The sequence below is a fragment of the Salvelinus namaycush genome, chromosome 10 (assembly GCF_016432855.1).
Source record: "Salvelinus namaycush isolate Seneca chromosome 10, SaNama_1.0, whole genome shotgun sequence".
Taxonomy (NCBI): domain Eukaryota; kingdom Metazoa; phylum Chordata; class Actinopteri; order Salmoniformes; family Salmonidae; genus Salvelinus; species Salvelinus namaycush.
The window spans coordinates 14,604,552-14,623,065 of record NC_052316.1 but is presented as its reverse complement, the minus strand read 5'-3'; the positions used below and the strand labels follow the sequence as shown (position 1 = coordinate 14,623,065).

Sequence of the window (18,514 nt, the reverse complement as noted above, 5' to 3'; positions counted from 1 at the left end):
CTAGGGCACTGCATCGCAGTGCTAGCTGCGCCACCAGAGTCTCTGGGTTCGCGCCCAGGCTGGGCTGGGTTCGCGCCCAGGCTCTGTCGCAGCCGGCCGCAACCGGGAGGTCCGTGGGGCGACGCACAATTGGCATAGCGTCGTCTGGGTTAGGGAGGGTTTGGCCGGTAGGGATATCCTTGTCTCAGTATGTAAAATGTAATGAAATGTAAAAAAAAAAATGTAATAAAATGTATGCACTCTACTGTAAGTCGCTCTGGATAAGAGCGTCTGCTAAATGACTAAAATGTAAATGTAAATGTATTGGGTTCTATTAGGATCGGCACAACATTTTAGTCCCTTGCCCATTTCTCCATTAACGTTTTGGATTTGTAGGAAAAGTCTTCATATGAGAATTGCACCATAGGGATAACCCTCTCAGAGAGCTGCCACTTGTTGGACTATTCAAGGCGAGTTGGGTTGAAGCATTAGAGACAAACTGCATTTCTTTCATGGAGGTCTGGCTTGAATTGTGAGGATGACCACACAATTTATTTTCATAATGAGCCAAATCTATTGGTTTTCTACCCAAAATTGCAAAGGAAATGTTGTGATCTATTTAATAAACACAAGAGACCAGCAAATCGATAAAAGAGTGTGGCGGTATAGCAGGAACAGTGGTATCTAGTGGTCAAAACCTGGTACTTTCACAATACTTTATGTTAAATAATGCAAGCGACTTCAATGGCTAATTTCTCTGAATGGTGAAAAAAACGATCTCCAGATTCACAGGGAATACATTACATAGTATGGAGAAGCAATACTTACAAGCCACAGCGTCATACTACTTGTCAAACATAGAGATCGGATACTGTATACTGGTTGTTGGGGTGGGATGGCATGGGGTGCGGGGGATCCGTGGGTGGCTTTTGAATTTCTTTTGGGAATTCCTTCGTGTCTTACTCATGGGTAGAAAGAAGTTTGGTCCAAATCGAATGTTGGGTGCTATATTTATTGAATATTATCTGAATTCTATAAATTAAAATGGGCATTTTGGGTGCAATCAATTAGCTTAATTTCTCAGAGATCAAATTATATTTCAACAAAATACATTTTCAGGAATGCTAATCGTAACTGTTACTTACTACAGAAACGATTTCAGACAAATCTGAAATAAGTGTTGAATTCCCCTTTCCTGTACTTTTTTAAGTGAAACGAACCTTAAGCAAACTTTCTTGTTTACTTTTTGTTAATAAAATACTTTTTCAATTATAGTTTTTAATCCCGATCCTGAGTTAATGTGTAGGGGCTAATTGTATAGCTAATAGGCTAAGGTGAATGAAGCTACAGCAATGAATGTGATAATGGCTAGGGTAATTAAAAAAAAAAAGTTTTACGGTAAATGTGCTTCAACTTTCTTAAAATGTATTGGATGGGGGGAGACCACACTAAAACTCAGACCCTGACTATGGCCCTGGTCATACAGGGTAATGAAACCTGTGTAATTTTGTAATTTTGATGAATTATCCCTTTAAGCCACACACAGACTTCATGTTGGCTCTAACTATGATTCTGTCTGTGAAGTGTGAATCAAGGACACATACCGTCTTGTTCACTCTCTTTAGCTTGTCATATTTCATTTGGAGGTTCCCAGCCGCTGTCTTCTCCATAAATATGAATAATAGCAGCATCAATGTTTCAGCAGGCACAGACACTTCTGAGGATCGAGCTCTCAAACATTATCCTCTCCTTTCACCCTCCCCTCTCCTCTGTAGGATGGAAGGACTGCTGGACCAATGGCTATGGAAGGAGGAGTACTGGCTGCCTCCGGGGGTCACCTGGAAGGACATAGAGATCGAGGGGGACCGCTACCCTCTACCTCGGGACCTCTTCTACACCCTGCCGCTGGCTCTGGGCTTCATCGTCCTGCGCTACGTCTTTGAGAGGTGAGGGGGCGCGGGGGTCCTCCCCCCTTTTTTAAAGGAACTCAGTCCAGCTTTCAACTTATTCTTAAAATATTTAAGAGAAGAATACACAAGGTGCGATTTCTAAATTGGGTAGTGCATCATCAGTTTTCCTCTTGTTATGTTAGTCATTTCATAGCTAGAGCTATTTATAACTTGTCATTAATGTGTTCATTCAAATATCACATGAATACACATTAGAAATGTCTAAATTTATAGAATTGCAAGAAAATGAGCATTAACTGCACAAGTTTGGGAACCCCTGTCTTATTGGATAGTACATCCCCGTTTTGTTCCGTTAACTTTGTGTTTAGTGACTATGACCCTGTCTGCTGTCGGCTTTTGCCCTTTGGAAGTATTCCAAGTAGACTTCATGCCTGATGAGTAGTCAGCTTTTGCTGGGGCTGTAAAATGTCTTTCTGTTAGGTTCATATTAACTCAGGCTGTGGCAGAAAGCTGATGGTGTGTCTGTCTGTCAGGCTGATGGACAGTAGATAGACATGGGTTGGGTTACAGCAGACGCTGAGGATGATATGCACTCGATGGTTTCCCAGAAGCCGCTGGATATCAAAAATACGATTCTTCCTCATCTTAACTTAAATTTATTCAGGGGAGCCCAATTGAGACCAGGGTTTCATTTTCAATGGTGCCCTGAAAACAAACAGTTCCCAAATCAACATATTCATTCAATAAAACAGCAAAACAAAGAAACTACAAGATACAAGAGATACACTACATTTCACCAACACAAATAAATTATTACAATCAACCAAAACACTTGCAAACTTCAGTGAATTCATTCCTCATCAGCGTTCTAAACTGGTCTATTGCCACCAGGGATTCAAGATGTAATGAGAATGGTAAATTATTCCAAACTCAAGGCTGGTTTACCTACTGTAGGTTGGTAGAGACACGAGGGACCTCAAGAGTTAACCAACCCTGTGAGTGGGTTTGATGCCTCGTATAATTATACTTTAACAGAGAAGTGAGATATTTTGGAAGCTTGTGCAGTAGAGCTTTGTACACAAAAAGGAAGAAATTATGGAATATACAGCGGTCTAGCCGACCTTATGATAAAGGATGCGGTGATGAGTATTAAACCTCTCACCTCTGATAAAGCGAATCCACAGTACTTATGATAGAATTCTGTAGTAAACTGTAGTATACTGTAGAATACTATACTACACACTGTACCAATCCTCAATCATGTGTAGTACTTAGTATAGAATGTTGTAGTATACTATAGAATACTATAATAAATACTACAGTATTATCCACCAAAAAAACACTATTGTAAATACTACAGAAATGTTCACACAAACACTAGTCTGAAAAAATAATAATTCAACTCTAGTAAATACTACAGTATTTTATTTGCATATACCCTGCCTATCCCCCCCAACACACACACACACACACACACACACACACACTTCTATGTCAAAGATAATAAAACAGAAACACTTTAGAAAATACTACAGTAAATACTTCAGCATACTACAGTCTGCAAAAACACTACAGTAAATACTATAATATCGTACATTTTTTTTACTACATTATTATACTATAGTATACTGTAAATAGTACAGTATACTACAGTAAATACTACATGACCTACTACAGGAGAAAATACAGGTCCTGTAGAGAAATAGGCTACTGGTTTCAATGGCATATGGAATGGCATATGGAAGTCTTTATAAAAGAATTGCCTGCATGTTTGGTTGGATTTTGGCTAGGTTTTGAAGCAAGGTAAGACATGCCTCATAATATGTAGTAAAAGGTTCAGGTTTCAAACAATTAAGTCAATATTTTCAAAATGCATACTGCATCCAGCTCGTTGCAAAGTGGTGGGTGACGCACTGAAGCCTACCTTGTTGCCTATGCACTTGAATGGCGAATGGGAAGCGCGTTTAAATTACCAGTTGATTAAAAAGAGCTACGATTTTTATTTCTCGTGGCCATTGTTTTTTGTTTTTTTTTACATGCGATTGCCTTTATAATTGTTGCACAATGATTGGGCTTATTAAACCACATGTTTTACTCCAGCAGCAACAAACAGCTGTTTGAGCTGTATCAGCAGCTCTCGTGCTACATCAACGGTTATTTCAGTCAATGCATACGCTAAAATGTATTATTTAACAATGGGATTATTTTTCTCTCCCGGACAATTGGCCGGCACCAATTTTATTTATCAGCTTTACATTTTTTCTATCTGCAAAAAGTGGCTATTACCGGCTAACGGAAACCTTTAACCCAAGGTCATACATGAAATGTTGCACATTGAAGTTCTAAAATGTCACTTTGTAATAAAGCACGGATACAGTTTAGGTAGTTTATTATCTCTAATGCAGGCAATGAGACAATGGTCACTGAGCTCATTAGCAAAGATTCCATTGGTTGTACACTTATGAGGGGGCGTTTGTCGGAATCATATCCCTCCCAAAAATGTGGGTTTTAAATTGGGGTGGGTTTTGTTATCAGTTAATTTAAATGTAGCTCAGTACAAATATCTTTCAGTTTATCTGATATGGGCATCAACCAATCCAGGTTAAGATCACCAAACATTAATAACTCAGATTTAGCATAGTTAGACAGCAAGTCAGACAATTTGCTAAGAGCAATTGGGAGCAAAACGGGAAAACACTGCACATAGAGATCTGTTCCCAGGTGTGTTATAACAACATTATTGTAACAACGTTTCAACGATTTAGAAAACGGTTTCTAAAACCTGATGACGATCATAGGGTCAAAACATTGTTATAGTAAATGTACTTGAGCGTTTATCCAGCTTTTTTAATGGGCAATTAAAAATAGGGCCAGGAGTTTCTCCTGACGCAGAAAAGCTCTATAATCCTGACACAGATCCGTTGCAGTCAAATTTGCTAATAAACCTATGGGAGCATTCTAACAATGTGCAGGTGTTTTTCTTCTTGTCCTCATGGCATTTATTGTACATTGCACCTGTGGACATTAGTTGTAGATTTTTGTACTGCACACTACATTAGAGCTGGAAGCCATGTGGAGGCAGAGGCCAGAAATGTAAAGTGGAGCGCTCAGGCATGGAGACAGAAAGAACAGAAGTCTGATGGAGCGATCGATAGGACACTCATTTTTTGCATGTTTTTCCTTATCAGTTATTTCCTCACGGTTTATTGGTGTACTGTACTCTACCTGGGCAGGGCTGAGCTGTGTGTCAGTCACAACACACACGTGCAGGCGTACGTGTTTCATGAGGTGAGATACGCAGGGCCAGGGCAGGGAGGGGTTTGTTTACATGCGAGTAGTAGTCGTCAGTGGGGACTTCATTAGCAGCAGGTGTTTCCTTTGGGGTTCCTGTAACCGGAAAGCCCTGGAGTCTCCGAGCTAAATTACTCTGAACTTCCATCACTTCTGATCTCCCTGCCTGCCCACTTACCTATGATTATCTCTCAGGTAAAGGTTCACACACTTAAATTGTACACACATACTGTAGAAATACACACACAGGTACGCACACACACACTCTTACCTGTACCCTTTCCCACCCATGCGTATACACACAAGCACACCCTCTCACTCAGACACACAAACATAGATCAAGTGTCCCTGGAGGTGTAGTATCAATTTAGCACAAAGGTTGTCTGGCCCAATGTGACACTAAGTGTATGGGAATGGGACAGGCTCCAGCGGTTGTCAGTTCATTTGTTATGTTATGTTGAAGACTGACATGGAGTGACATGAGGAGCTCTCGTGTTTTTGCTCTTTGTTGTTGAGGAGATAATGGTTATGCCTTAAGTGATATTCTATTCCAGGAATTTTTCCTAACCACCTGACTGTTTTTCACCCCACCTGACATACGCAATGAAAACTCTGGGGCCTGTTATAGGCTATAATATAACTAGGACCTGGAGTTTTTTGTAGTACGCAAAACACCCGGTCTTAAGCTATTCACCAATAGTGCCCAGTGCACTTCCTTTGACCAAAATACTGCAGCTTTGGTCAAAAGCAGTGTGACATATGGAAAATAGGGTGTAACTGACATTTGCCTTTGCATTGAACTACTGCAGAACTCTATTTTCTGTCTGTCTTCTCTACAGGGTCATAGCCATGCCACTAAGCAGACAGCTGGGGGTGAGAGACAGGGTGCGGGTTCGAGCCCTGCCTGTCCCAAAGCTGGAGACATTTTACAAACAGAACAAACAGCAACCCTCACAGGTCAGTTATAAATCGCCTTCATCCATCTCGGTCACTCTGTTAGTGGGATATGGAATATTCATTTATAGAAACATATATGATTGATTCTGAAATTGATAAGGAGTATGTTTTTAGCAAAGATCTTATACAAGCCTCTACACATAGCATTACAAATATTGCAGCTAGTACTCATGAGATAAGACACAATTTCTCCCCTGGAGAATCTATATTGCTTCATGAGTATAGCCCTCAAGTAGAATTATAAACTGGGTGGTTCGAGCCCTGAATGCTGATTGGCTGAAAGCCGTGGTATATCAGACTGTATACCATGTGTATGACAAAACATGTATTTTTACTACGCTAATTACATTGGTAACCAGTTTAGAAATAGAAACTCTATTGCTTGAGTATAGCCCTCAAGTAGAATTAGAGCATTGGTGCATAAAGGTTGAGTTGTAATTATATGGTTTACTGGGTGAATGGGGATCAGGTTGAAGTTAAAGTAGTTTCTGCTATAATAGGAAACCGTTATGTGGAACTCGTTTAGGGGTATTAGGTTAGGGTTGGGTTTAGGGTCTACTATTGTGGGTTGTAGTACACCAGGAAATGACAAGATAGTTGTTTATTAGCCAGGTATATTTGGTGGAATAGGATAAATAATAGAGTACTTCCTTGGGTAAAACCCTTAAATGCTTTGGAAGGCATTGTTCTAGTGGCCCATCCCTTCCTTGTCAGTCAGGTAGGTACAGGTCATATTTTATAGCTTGGCTCTGTTCACATGGAAATGTTCCACCTTTTTACTCGTTAGGAGTAACAAGGCAGAATTTGCAAATGTTGACATGTTGGACTGTACATTTGCTGAGGCATGTGTCTCCTCGTTTACAAGTACAAATCTCTGATAGTAGAAATACCATAGTATATGGATATACACAAATCCTATTCTCTCTGTGCATTTAGACATTGTCTTCTGTCTATTGTTGAAACAGGTTATGTTGTTGGTGAAGTATTACCTGGCTGTCAGTCTCTGTGTTAGAACGTCTTCCTGCCTCATTTGTAAACCTCACATTTTCATGAAGCGCATGGGCTCCCTATAGACGTTCCCTGAATTTTCAGTGAAGGTTAATGCTCTCAACATATACAATCACCAGGACTGCACTAGCCACACCCATATTGTGTAACCACCTCATTGGTATGTCACGATGATAAAATCAAATCAGTTCCAAACAAGGTTTAGGTGAGCATTTTGTCTGTCTCTGTGTTCTGCCGTTACTCAGGAGTGATATACACCTACTAATACTAGGAGCCCTCTAGAGTAATTAGGTATCTCCCCACACAAGAGCCATTCTACAGTACAGTAGAAGTATGAGCCTAAGGTGGTGTAAAGTGCCACCCACATGAAAAAATACTATACTATAAATACTGTAATATTCACTAGTGTTTTTGCTGAATTTACTGTAGTATTCACTGTAGTATTTTTGCAGACTAAAGTGTGTTTACTGTAGTATTTACAGTTAACTATAGTATAAATACTGTACTAAAAGGAAACTGTAGTATACACTTTAGTAATTCATGTAGGGTTTGTGCAAACTGTAGTATACTGTAGTATTTACTAGAGTGTTTTTTAAATTTGTATTATCTTTGACATAGAAATGGAGGCTTTCTCTTTCAGGAAACCTACTGGAGAAATACAAAAGATCACATTTTGCATAACCTGTAGGACTGGGATCTGAACCAATAGTTCAGCGCTTCTGTGCTTTTCTATGACCTGTAGGGAACACAATATGGTCTATACTTGGCATGTAGATTTCTCACTTATGGGTGGCACAAAATGTGGTATGGGGAATGAGCAGGGTATATGCAAATGAAATACTGTAGTATTTACTCTAGTAAAAAAAAAAGTGTAGTGTTTTTGCAGACTGTAGTGTTTTTGCGGACATTACTGACAGTGCAGTGTTCTTTTTGCAGATAATACTGTAGTATTCTACAACATTCTATAGTAAGCACTACACATGATTGAGGGATACTAGCGAAAGAGGAAAGGGGATACCTAGTCAGTTGCACAACTGAATGCATTCAACCGAAATGTGTCTTCCTCATTTAACCCCAATCAGAGAGGTGCGGGGTGCTGCCTTATCGACATCCACGTCATCGGCGCCCAGGGATCAGTTGTTGTTAGGGGTTAACTGCCTTGCTCAACTGCAAAACGGCAGATTTTTACACCTTGCCAGCTCAGGGATTTGAACCAGGGACTTTTAGTTTACTGGCCCAACGCTCTTAACTGCTAAGCTACCTGCTGCCCCCACAGTGTGTAGTATAGTATTCTACAATATACTACAGTTTACTTTAGAATTTCACAGTAAGTACTTTAGTATTCTATATTAAACTGTAGTATTTTTTTATGTGGGCAGTGTCACGGCCATCGACTGAAGTAGACCAAGGCGCAGCGTGGTGAGCATTTTCTTTTTATATGAAAAAACACAGAACAAAACAATAAACACTACAAAACAAACCGTGAAGCTAAAGGCTATGTGCCATAAACAAAGTAAACTTCCCACAAAGACAGGTGGGAAAAAGGGCTACCTAAGTATGGTTCTCAATCAGAGACAACGATAGACAGCTGTCCCTGATTGAGAACCATACCCGGCCAAAACATAGAAATACAAATAATAGAACATCGAATACCCACCCCAACTCACACCCTGACCAAACCAAAATAGAGACATAAAAAGGATCTCTAAGGTCAGGGCGTGACAGGCAGGGAGGAGCAGAGGGTAGAGGGTATAGCTTGCACAGAGCAGGGATCAGGGGAAGCCAAATGGAGGGATTTAACATATTTGTCATTTTAAAAATCATCATTTTTTTACATACAAAAAATATTGGAATTCTGCTCTAATGAAGCTATGATAAAACACCTATTGAGATCATTTAAGGTGCTGAAGAAGGTAATGGGCTATCTCCCTGACAAATCTGTATATGAAAGATATGCTGAGGGTCTTCTTAGGAAAGGAACAGCGGAGCTTCTCTCTCTGAGGTGATTTGGTCCTGTCTGTGTTCAGAGTGAGGTCCTGGGCCTGGGGAAGCATTGTGGTCTCAGTCAGCGCCAGATAGAAACGTGGTTCCGCCAACGCCGTAACCAAGACAGGCCGAGCAACACCAAGAAGTTCTGTGAAGCCTCGTGAGTCAGCTCTCATTCAGAGTTCTATGTATTCATGTGATCCATTTCATTTCAATGTATAGTTCATAGAAAGCATATTAAGTTATCTTATGACAAATATTTTGTTTTGGCAGTTGGAGGTTCGTTTTCTACCTCATTGCATTTGTAGCAGCGTTTGCCTCCCTGATTGATGTGAGTATATTAAGCACATTCACTTTGGCTACCTTTACCCTAAACAGTGCTACTGCTTCTTGTACTACTACTACTAAGAGGCCCTCACTGTGACTATTTGTTCTGTCCCTCAGACCCCCTGGTTCTGGGACCACAGAGAGTGCTGGCAGGGCTACCCCAAACAAGTGAGTAGAACAGTTCACTTTAACTTTCAGTTGACCAGTGGTTTCCAAACATGTTTGTCCTGTCACTCATCAAAAGCCTATGGGATTGTCCTGTCACCCACTAAGTAAATACATCCAATGTTTCTAGTGACAACCCAATCTACTGTATAGCCACAATAAGCCGCATCCCACACCATTGAGTCTCGAGTCCCAAAACACGATTTGGGAATCTGGAAAACACTGCTTTGGACAATCTCAGGAAACATTCTCTTTCTGCTGTGCTGCACCGCTATTGACAGCTATGTCTGGAGGAATTGAACAACGCCCTTCCAGATAAGAGTTATGACATTCCTACAGGGGACTTAACCTCTCCTCCTCCTTCCCTAAAAGGGATGACCTGAAACAGAAAACACTACAAGTACAAATGACACAGCATCTCTTTCTACACTTAAACCTATCATGGCACTGTAACTCCCTAATGCTGTTGCCCTTCCCTTTGTTGAAGCCAGGCTGTGTTCGGTGCCTTGCAGAGAGGGAGGGTGGGATTTCTAGGGGTTAAATGGCTCAGTAAACTTCCCTCTATTGTCTATGGAGTCTTGGAGAGTACTGTTTGGTGGTGGATGTTTGGGTCACTTCACGGCCATTTTGATTTATCACCTCTTTCTATACATGTACACATCCGCTCTGATTTTAATGTTAAACTTTGACTGTGGAAGCGTGGGGGAACGCTTGCTAAAGGGGGTTTCAAAGCTTCCACTTTAAAGCTTTGGTTGAGAATATGAGGGGGTTTAATAAACAAAGCAGCAATTAGCAATGTACATTTTTGTCATTTAGCAGACAGTCTTATCCAGAGTGACTTACAGGAACAATTAGGGTTAAGTTCCTTGCTCAAAGGCACAGACAGGTTTTTGCCTAGTCGGTTCTGTGATTCAAACCAGCGACCTTTTGGTTACTGGCCCGCCCCAGGGGTGCGTTGTTTCAAAGCCTGTGCTTCACTATGTGTGGAATCCTGAGTTTCTCCATTTCAGTGAAGGGTTATCCCCCAAACATAGAGCTCCCTGTTGTAAATGCTCAGCTGTGTGGACTCTCAGGCCTGGCAGTGGGCTGGGTGTCTATCTGCTGCTGCTGGGAAAAGGCCTCCTTGGTAAACTCCCCTGACTGACTGATCTCTCCCAGTGCACAGGTGGGGGATGGAGTCACAGTCAGTCCACACATTAACTCCTTCCTACCTGGGCTGTGTCTCACTAGTCTCAAAAGGCCTCCTTCCTCTCCCTGGTTTCCTTTCTTTTGTCATCTACCAGTGGAGGCTGCTGAGGGGAGGAAGGCTCATAATGCCTGGAACGGAGCAAATTGAATGGCATCAAACACCTGGAAACCATGTGTTGGATGTTTTTGCTACCATTCCAGTCATTCCAGTCCAGCCATTACTGCTTAGCCAATTAAGATGCCACCAACCTCCTGTGTCATCTACGCTTGTGTGAGAACCGCACAGGTGAAAGCAAATCCCCCCATGTAGACTTCCGTTCCCATAAAGCCTTCAACTTTACTTTTATGTCAGATCGGTGCAGATAAAGGTGAGGAGGAAATTAAAGGAAGTCACTTTAGACTATTGGGATGCACCCCCCGGAGTCATGCTCGGTCACCTTCAACCCCCCTGGTGTTTGTTTTGTTTCTCTCTGTCCCTGCAGCCTGTCGCTGAGGCTCACTACTGGTATTACATCACTGAACTGGGTTTCTATTGGTCCCTGCTGCTCTGTGTCACTGTGGATGTGAAGCGGAAGGTATGTGTCACTCCTGTCTGCACGCACGCACGCTCCTGTCTCCATTCACAGTGACTCAGTCCAATCCACAGAACAGCATCAGCTTTCACTGAAAAAAATCATTACTTTCCCTTCCAGATTACAGTTAGTGTTCACAGCAGATTCCCAGCTTGTTTTACTGAAACGTTCATGTCATTTTTATAGTCATGTTTCCCTACAGGAACTGCCCACAGAGGTGGTTGATGTTTTCAAGGATAACTATGTATCTGGACGATGTCCAATGAGGTTTAGTAATTAGAAACAAGTCCAGCCCCTCAGGACCCAAATTACCTGCCCCCCCCCCTTCTCTCCTCATCCTCTCCTGCTATTCCCTCCCCTCATGGGGACCAACCCCTCCTGGCCTGCTTTGGTCTGACTCAGCTCTCTGTCCATAATCTGAAAAACAGTCAACCTCTACTCTGAAACTCATCAGGAACACCCTGTAAAGATAAACTGCTATACAGATAACCAGCAGACACAAGCAGGAGGGGTTCACAGATGTTGTCACGTATATCTGATTTGTACAGTTCTTAAGCAACTTTTTAAAAATTTTGTACCATTGATAAATCACTCATACAGGAGAAAGATGAGTGATTTACGGCACCAGAAGTGCAGAACTGCTGAAGCTCAGGTTATAGTATATCCTCTATAGCTGTGTGGTTTGTGTGTGTTTTCAGGATTTCAAGGAACAGATCATCCACCACGTCGCTACCATTTTGCTCATCGGTTTCTCGTACTGTGCCAATTATGTGCGCGTTGGCACACTGGTGATACTAGTCCATGATTCTTCAGACTTCCTCCTGGAGGTAGGAGCTCAGTCTCAGTTTACAAGTCACACACAAATCATACAGACACAGGGAACTAAAGGGGGAATGATATCTCTTATCATAAATGCATGTGGTCAAGCTAATTTGGCACTACCATTTTCCCCACAGACTGTTTTGATGGGTTGTGTGGTTATTTAAGCAAGGTTCTTTGTTTACATGTAGGTCACTGTAAGCTTGATTTGAATACAGGGATTGTTTATTAACATAACTTAATCTTATTATGACCGCAAATCACACTATTTTGTTCATACAGATGTAGGATCTTAATTTGAGCCAATTTGCTACAGTAGGAAAATTATCCTGCATCATCAGGAAATGTGGATTATGATGTGGATTATAATTAATATACTTTTTTTGTAAGTGTTGGTACATTTTTCCATAGGGCAAATCAAGTCTGAAATTTCAAAGTAGAATTTTTTTATACTCTCAAATACTCTACAAGTTTTCATTTCCAAATGAAGATACTGCATCTGTAGGTTCATAGCGATCAAACACATATGGTTATATTTTTAGCAATTTTATGTGGTAAAAGGAAAACATGTCTTCGGGGTGAACTTCTCTTAACTCTCCCAAGAGACTTTCCGCTCTGAAATAGAACTCCTATTATCACATGTATTCCTAAAGATGTGTTTAAATGACCTCAGTAAAGCAGTGTAGTATTGCCCTGATGTTATCTCACAATAATCATTGTCTCCATCATCTTGGACCTGATGAAATCTGTATGGCTTGTCATGTCAGGATCCAGGCGTGACATAATGCTTCCTTTAGAAGCAGTCAATGGGAGACATTGAGTCAGAAGGGGACATTGGTTGTCAGTGTGTGCTCGAGAAAACCACTCCATCAGCGAGTATGGACTGGGAGATCATACAATATGTTGGAGAACAGCATTACTGTATGCTATCATTTGTGCAGCCACTGTGCTATATTGGTCAACCCAGCTGGTAACACATAACTGTATCATTACTAGTGCCTCATGAGGGTCGTGAATAAGGCCAACTGTGAAAGGAGTATTATTATATTTCACTTACAGTCTGCCAAGATGTTCAACTACGCTGGCTGGAGGAAGACATGTGACACACTGTTTGTCATCTTCGCCCTGGTCTTCCTGCTAACACGACTAGTGGTCTTCCCTGGCAGGTGAGACTGGAGGCTTTCTCACAGTCATTTGACAATTTATTAGGAGTGTATTACAAAGGTCAATTATAATAAAAGTAGTAATAAGATTACTCAGGGTCTATCCTTTTCTGACAGTTTACACTTGTAACTCAAATGTAGGCCTACATGCAAATATTCCAATACATCCGATGGACGCACATCTCAAGTCAGAACATAGCACATAGTGTGTACTATAAATCAGTTAAGGGAATGTGTTCAGAAGTATCAATTAGAGAATGTTAAAAATGCAAGGGTTGAGGTTGGATTAATTTCCAGTTTTCTATGCCCCTTCAGAATAGTCCACTCCACCCTGGTTTTGTCCTTGGATTTCTTCCAGCCTTTCTTTGGCTACTACTTCTTCAATGCCCTGCTGTTGGTGCTGCAAGCTCTGCACATCTTCTGGGCCTGGCTGATCCTTCGCATGGTCTACAAGTTTGTCTTTATGGGCAAGGTCAGTAGACTAAAGTCATTATCTGCCTTACTACCTTACAGTTTCACAAGCAGCAAACAAAACTAGAGGAACTCCCTCATCCCAATCTTTCTCAGATTCCAAACAATATTTACGTAGCATAGACTTCAGTGTCTGATGCCATCGTTCAAGCGCACCCTAAGGGTGCGTGAAGAATTTAATTAAGGCTTTACTCACTACCGGAGCTGTAATACTTCTCAGAGGAATGGCCTCAGGGTATCTTGTTGCCATACACATAATTGTTAACAGAAACTGGTTACCCGATTTTGTCTTCGGTAACGGTCCAACACAATCAACCACCACATGTTCAAATGGTTCACCTATGACAGGTATTGGACAGAGGAGCGGGAGGAATAACCTGATTTGGTTTTCCTGTTATCTGACGTGTGGCATGTCTGACAGAACTGAGCCACATCTTGTTTTAAACCTGGCCAAAAGAAATGTCGAAGGGTCCGATCATAAGTTTTGGTAATTCCTAAATGACCAGACCACTGGTGATCATGAGCAAGGGATAACACGTTTTGTCAAAAGGCTGTAGGAATCACTATTTGGTAAACAGCATTCCAGTTTCCGCCCGCGTCAACATGGGATGTCCATTTACACATGAGGAGATTACCATCAATGAAGTAAGCCACGTTCTTCTTCTTTACCTCTTCCAATGAGACAGCACTAGAAAAACATTTAGCAAGCTTGTTGTCAACCTTTTGGTTAGCAATCAGCTGCTCACGAGTGACTGGTAACTGTATTGCATCAGCAATAAGTTCAACATACTTCGATTCTTCCCTGGGCTGTTTGTCAGAGGTGATCAGCTTCCCAGAGGTAGCGCACAACCCATCCTCTTGATCAACCTCTTTGAACAGAACAGTGTTTGACAAATCTATCACGTCACCCACTTGTCGTGCCTGAGCACGAGTGACAGCACAAGCGGGGAACACATGTGGATAACTCTGTGCCAGCTCATTGGAGATAGAGTGGTCACTTTTATCCAATACTTCCAATACGGGTACTACCTTTCCTCCGGCAATATCGTTACCCACTATAAAGGTCACACCTTTTACTGGCAACATAGAACGTACCCCCACACTGAATATTCCACTTATTAACTCAGTGTACTTTCACAAAGTGCAACGGCACAAAACCCATTTCAATACCCTGAACAAACACACTGGAACCACAGTATGTATCGTCGGATAAGGGCAACACATCAGACAATTTAAACGACTGCGCCGCACCAGTATCTCTAAGGATTTTAACCGGAAGCTGAGACGCTTCGTCATTCGCTAGGGACACAAACCCCTTGAAAATGAACGGTTCATAACCGCCGTCGGGGACTGAGACTTTCAAACTACATTTACCCTGAGGCACCTGTTTCGTTTCAGACCTCACAACCGTGCGAATTAGACCAACACCTGTTGGCGGCTTGGCACGAAGAGGCAACCCTCGTTTGCGTTTTAGCAGGAAGCAATCATATGTCCCACCTTATGACAATAGAAACAGAGACGCTCATTTTTCTGGCGTGCTTGATATACTACTGCTGGCCGACTAGGACTAAAAGTAGGCAATTCAGTGGCTCTACTCTCAGTATGAGCCGAAAACACGCTCTTGTGCGTCAACACAAACTCGTCTGCCAACACAGACGCCTCTGACAGGGAGGATACTTTCTGTTCGTTTAGGTAAACTACAATCCGTTCGGGTAAGCAATTTTTAAACTCTTCCAACAAGATTAACTCCCGGAGAGAGTTGAAATCAGTTACCTTGCTAGCAGCATGCCATTTATCAAACAGATATCCCTTGTCTCTAGCAAATTCCACATAAGTCTTACTAGAAGACTTTCTATGAGACCTAAATCTCTGTCGGTATGCCTCCGGCACAAGCTCATAGGCGCAAAGAACAGTAGCTTTGACCACTTCATAATTCAAACTGTCTTCAAGAGGTAGCACTGACAAAACCTCTTGGGCTTTACCAGTTAATTTACACTGAAGTAATAGGCACCATACCTCTTCAGGCCATTTCAATGCTACGGCTATACGTTCAAAAACACAAAAATAGGAGTCAACCTCTGACTCTCTGAACAAAGGTACCAAGGCAATATGCCTACTAATGTCAAAAGTGTTGGAAGCTCCAGTTGGTGAGGACGCCTCACTAACAGTCACAGCAGGAACGAAGGCCAGCCTCGCTGTCTCTGCCTCCAGTCCCATCTGGCACATTTTGTACTCCATCTGCCGCTGGTCTCTTTCTTTTTCTGCCTCCATTTTACACATCTCCAAGAGTCTCCCGCCTAATTTGGGCTCTCTCTTCCACCTCCAGTTGGAACTGTATTGAACGGACATCCCTCCTGGCATCACCGGTTGACTGTGGGGAGAGTGGATCAAAACGGGGCAATGTGGCTGGAGTTCTAGCCTCGCCCTCAGACACCGACGGGCTTAGAGGAGCAGCAACATCCCCTACAGGGGTAGTAGACTCAGGCAGCGGTAATACAAGCACCTGCTCTTCCAACAAAACATTTAACACTAGCTGTTTAACCTCCGCCTTAACTACACTCTGCGGAATCGATACAAAATAATGGTCAGCCAAGGTCTGTAAATCAACTTTTGACATTTGTCAAAAACCTCCCATGAAGTGTTATCCAAAAAGGATTTCAAATCAAAAGTAGCCATCTTGAACTACCACACAAGAGCCAACAAATAGCAAACACTAATGCTACATCAGCTATGACGCTCAACACTGAACTATACCACTAGAACAATCTGCACGAGCAGCATGGGTGTCAGTAATGACAAAATCCCAGACAAGCCCCCACTTATGTTACGAATCCCTTTGGCCCGACAGTCTATGGGGGGATGGTAACGAGACCTGTAACATAACTCATGCAAAGTATAATAGTGAAAACGTAACAGTGAGAACGAAAAACCACAGACAACTAAATTACCGTCAAACACTCATGGTTTATTTGGTAAACACACAGAAAAAGGGGGGCAGGAAAAGGGGCTGAGCTGGACCCAAGGAAAGAAACAAATATCCAAAAACACCACTAAACTAGACTAGCCTACTTCAATACAACTAACTAAGCAAAAATACAGTGGGTGGTCCGCCCAGTTCTAACTAGTGTTCTTAGACAAAGTATTCCTACGGGTAGTGTATGCTCATGGGCGACTTGTCTTGGTACCCCCTTTTCCCACCATCAAACAAACAGTCAAACACCATAAAAAAAACAATACTCACAGGGTAACGGACAAAGTGACATGTAGTTGCACAAACAAGAGACCTACAGAGAGATTGCATGACAGAGAGATTGAGCTCCAGAGATAACAACTGAATGGGTTTTTAAACCAAGGGAAAGGGGTTGTGATTTGGTAATGGAAACAGGAGGAGGTGTGTCTTCTGATTGGTGACTGATTGGTGACTGATTGGGGAATGATTATTGCCACCTGTGAGGGGAGAAGGAGAGAAAAGAAATACACACACACACAGGATACACTCACAGGATACCTGTATCCTTAACACTTATTAATAGTGATTTAATCGGATGCCATGATACAGTAGAAAAGTAGATCACATGCTCACTCGTATTATTTGTCAGAAGTAGTTGGGCGATGAATCATCTTAGGAAAGCCCACAATGAAATACATGGACAGTGCACCATAAATATGTTTCAATGATTCATTTATTCTTTGAATAGACGTGCTTTCGTTCAACTGCGGCCAAAACACGTCCGTACAAAGAATACATTCGTCATTGAAGATGATTATGGTGTACTGTCCATTTCTTTCATTGTACACCTTGGAAGTATCACAGGGGACTGCCTTTAAGGCATAAGTGTTTGTAAGATGTATTGGCATTATCAATACATTCTGTGCTATACCATCTGGTTATGTTCCGTTTGTTGATTTCTTCTGCAGCCTTAAACGGTCACTTACATGTATCTTTATGCTGTAGGTGGAGAAAGACGAGCGCAGCGATGAAGAAAGCGAGCCAGAGGAGGAAGAGGAGGCAGAGGAGGAAGAGGAGACTAGCTGGGAGCAAAGAAAGGGTGCACTCAATTCCAAATTGGCTTCGCTTGCCAACAATTGTGTCCTGAACAACCTGACCAACCAGAGAAATATGAACAGCAGACTACCCAAAGCCAGATAGTACCACTCTCTTTTCGCACTAGGTTAAACTTAGAATGTTTTCCTCTCCTTCCACAGTATATGCTGGTAAGATATAATTAATTTATATGGCTTACATATTACCAATGGGGTCCATTTATGATTTTATGAATGGTTTCAGATAATACTTCACTACGTTTGGAGTACATAACTGTTCACTGCGCTGTCAAAATAATGGTCTGGTCAAACAAGAACAACACTGGTTTTACTTTAAGTTTACTTTAAGATGAAGTATGTTTTTCTAGATTTTATATTTAGAATTGATTTGTTTTTGTTTGGATTGTGTGGAAATAGTTAAAGACATGAACTAAAATCAAATCCAAGTTTATTGGTTGCGTACACCAATTAGCAGATGTTATGGCAGGTGCAGCGAAATGCTTGTGTTTCTAGCTGCAACAGTGCAGTAATACCTAGCAATACAAAAAACAATACACACATAATCCAGAAAAAAAATAAACATTTTATTTTATTTTTTTAATTAAAAATGATCTGAATATATACAAACAGTACC

General features: G+C 41.6%; 1 protein-coding gene across 1 annotated transcript; it reads left to right on the top strand.

The window, feature by feature from the left end:
• The first annotated feature begins 1,653 nt into the window (after window positions 1-1,653).
• On the top strand, window positions 1,654-18,030 carry cers4a (ceramide synthase 4a). Its single transcript, XM_039003101.1, has 10 exons — window positions 1,654-1,925; window positions 6,020-6,137; window positions 9,173-9,291; window positions 9,405-9,462; window positions 9,576-9,626; window positions 11,294-11,386; window positions 12,082-12,210; window positions 13,262-13,368; window positions 13,681-13,837; window positions 17,792-18,030. The coding sequence occupies exons 1-10, from the start codon at window positions 1,654-1,656 to the stop codon at window positions 17,984-17,986; spliced, it is 1,299 nt and encodes a 432-aa protein (XP_038859029.1). The 3' UTR covers window positions 17,987-18,030.
• The last annotated feature ends 484 nt before the right edge of the window (window positions 18,031-18,514 follow it).

Coding starts and splice junctions, on each gene's coding strand:
- cers4a (XM_039003101.1), top strand. CDS start 1,654: ATGAATAATAGCAGCATCAATGTTTCAGCAGGCACAGACACTTCTGAG. Junction 1,926..6,019: donor CTGCGCTACGTCTTTGAGAG/GTGAGGGGGCGC, acceptor TCTTCTCTACAG/GGTCATAGCCATGCCACTAA. Junction 11,387..12,081: donor CTGTGGATGTGAAGCGGAAG/GTATGTGTCACT, acceptor GTGTGTTTTCAG/GATTTCAAGGAACAGATCAT.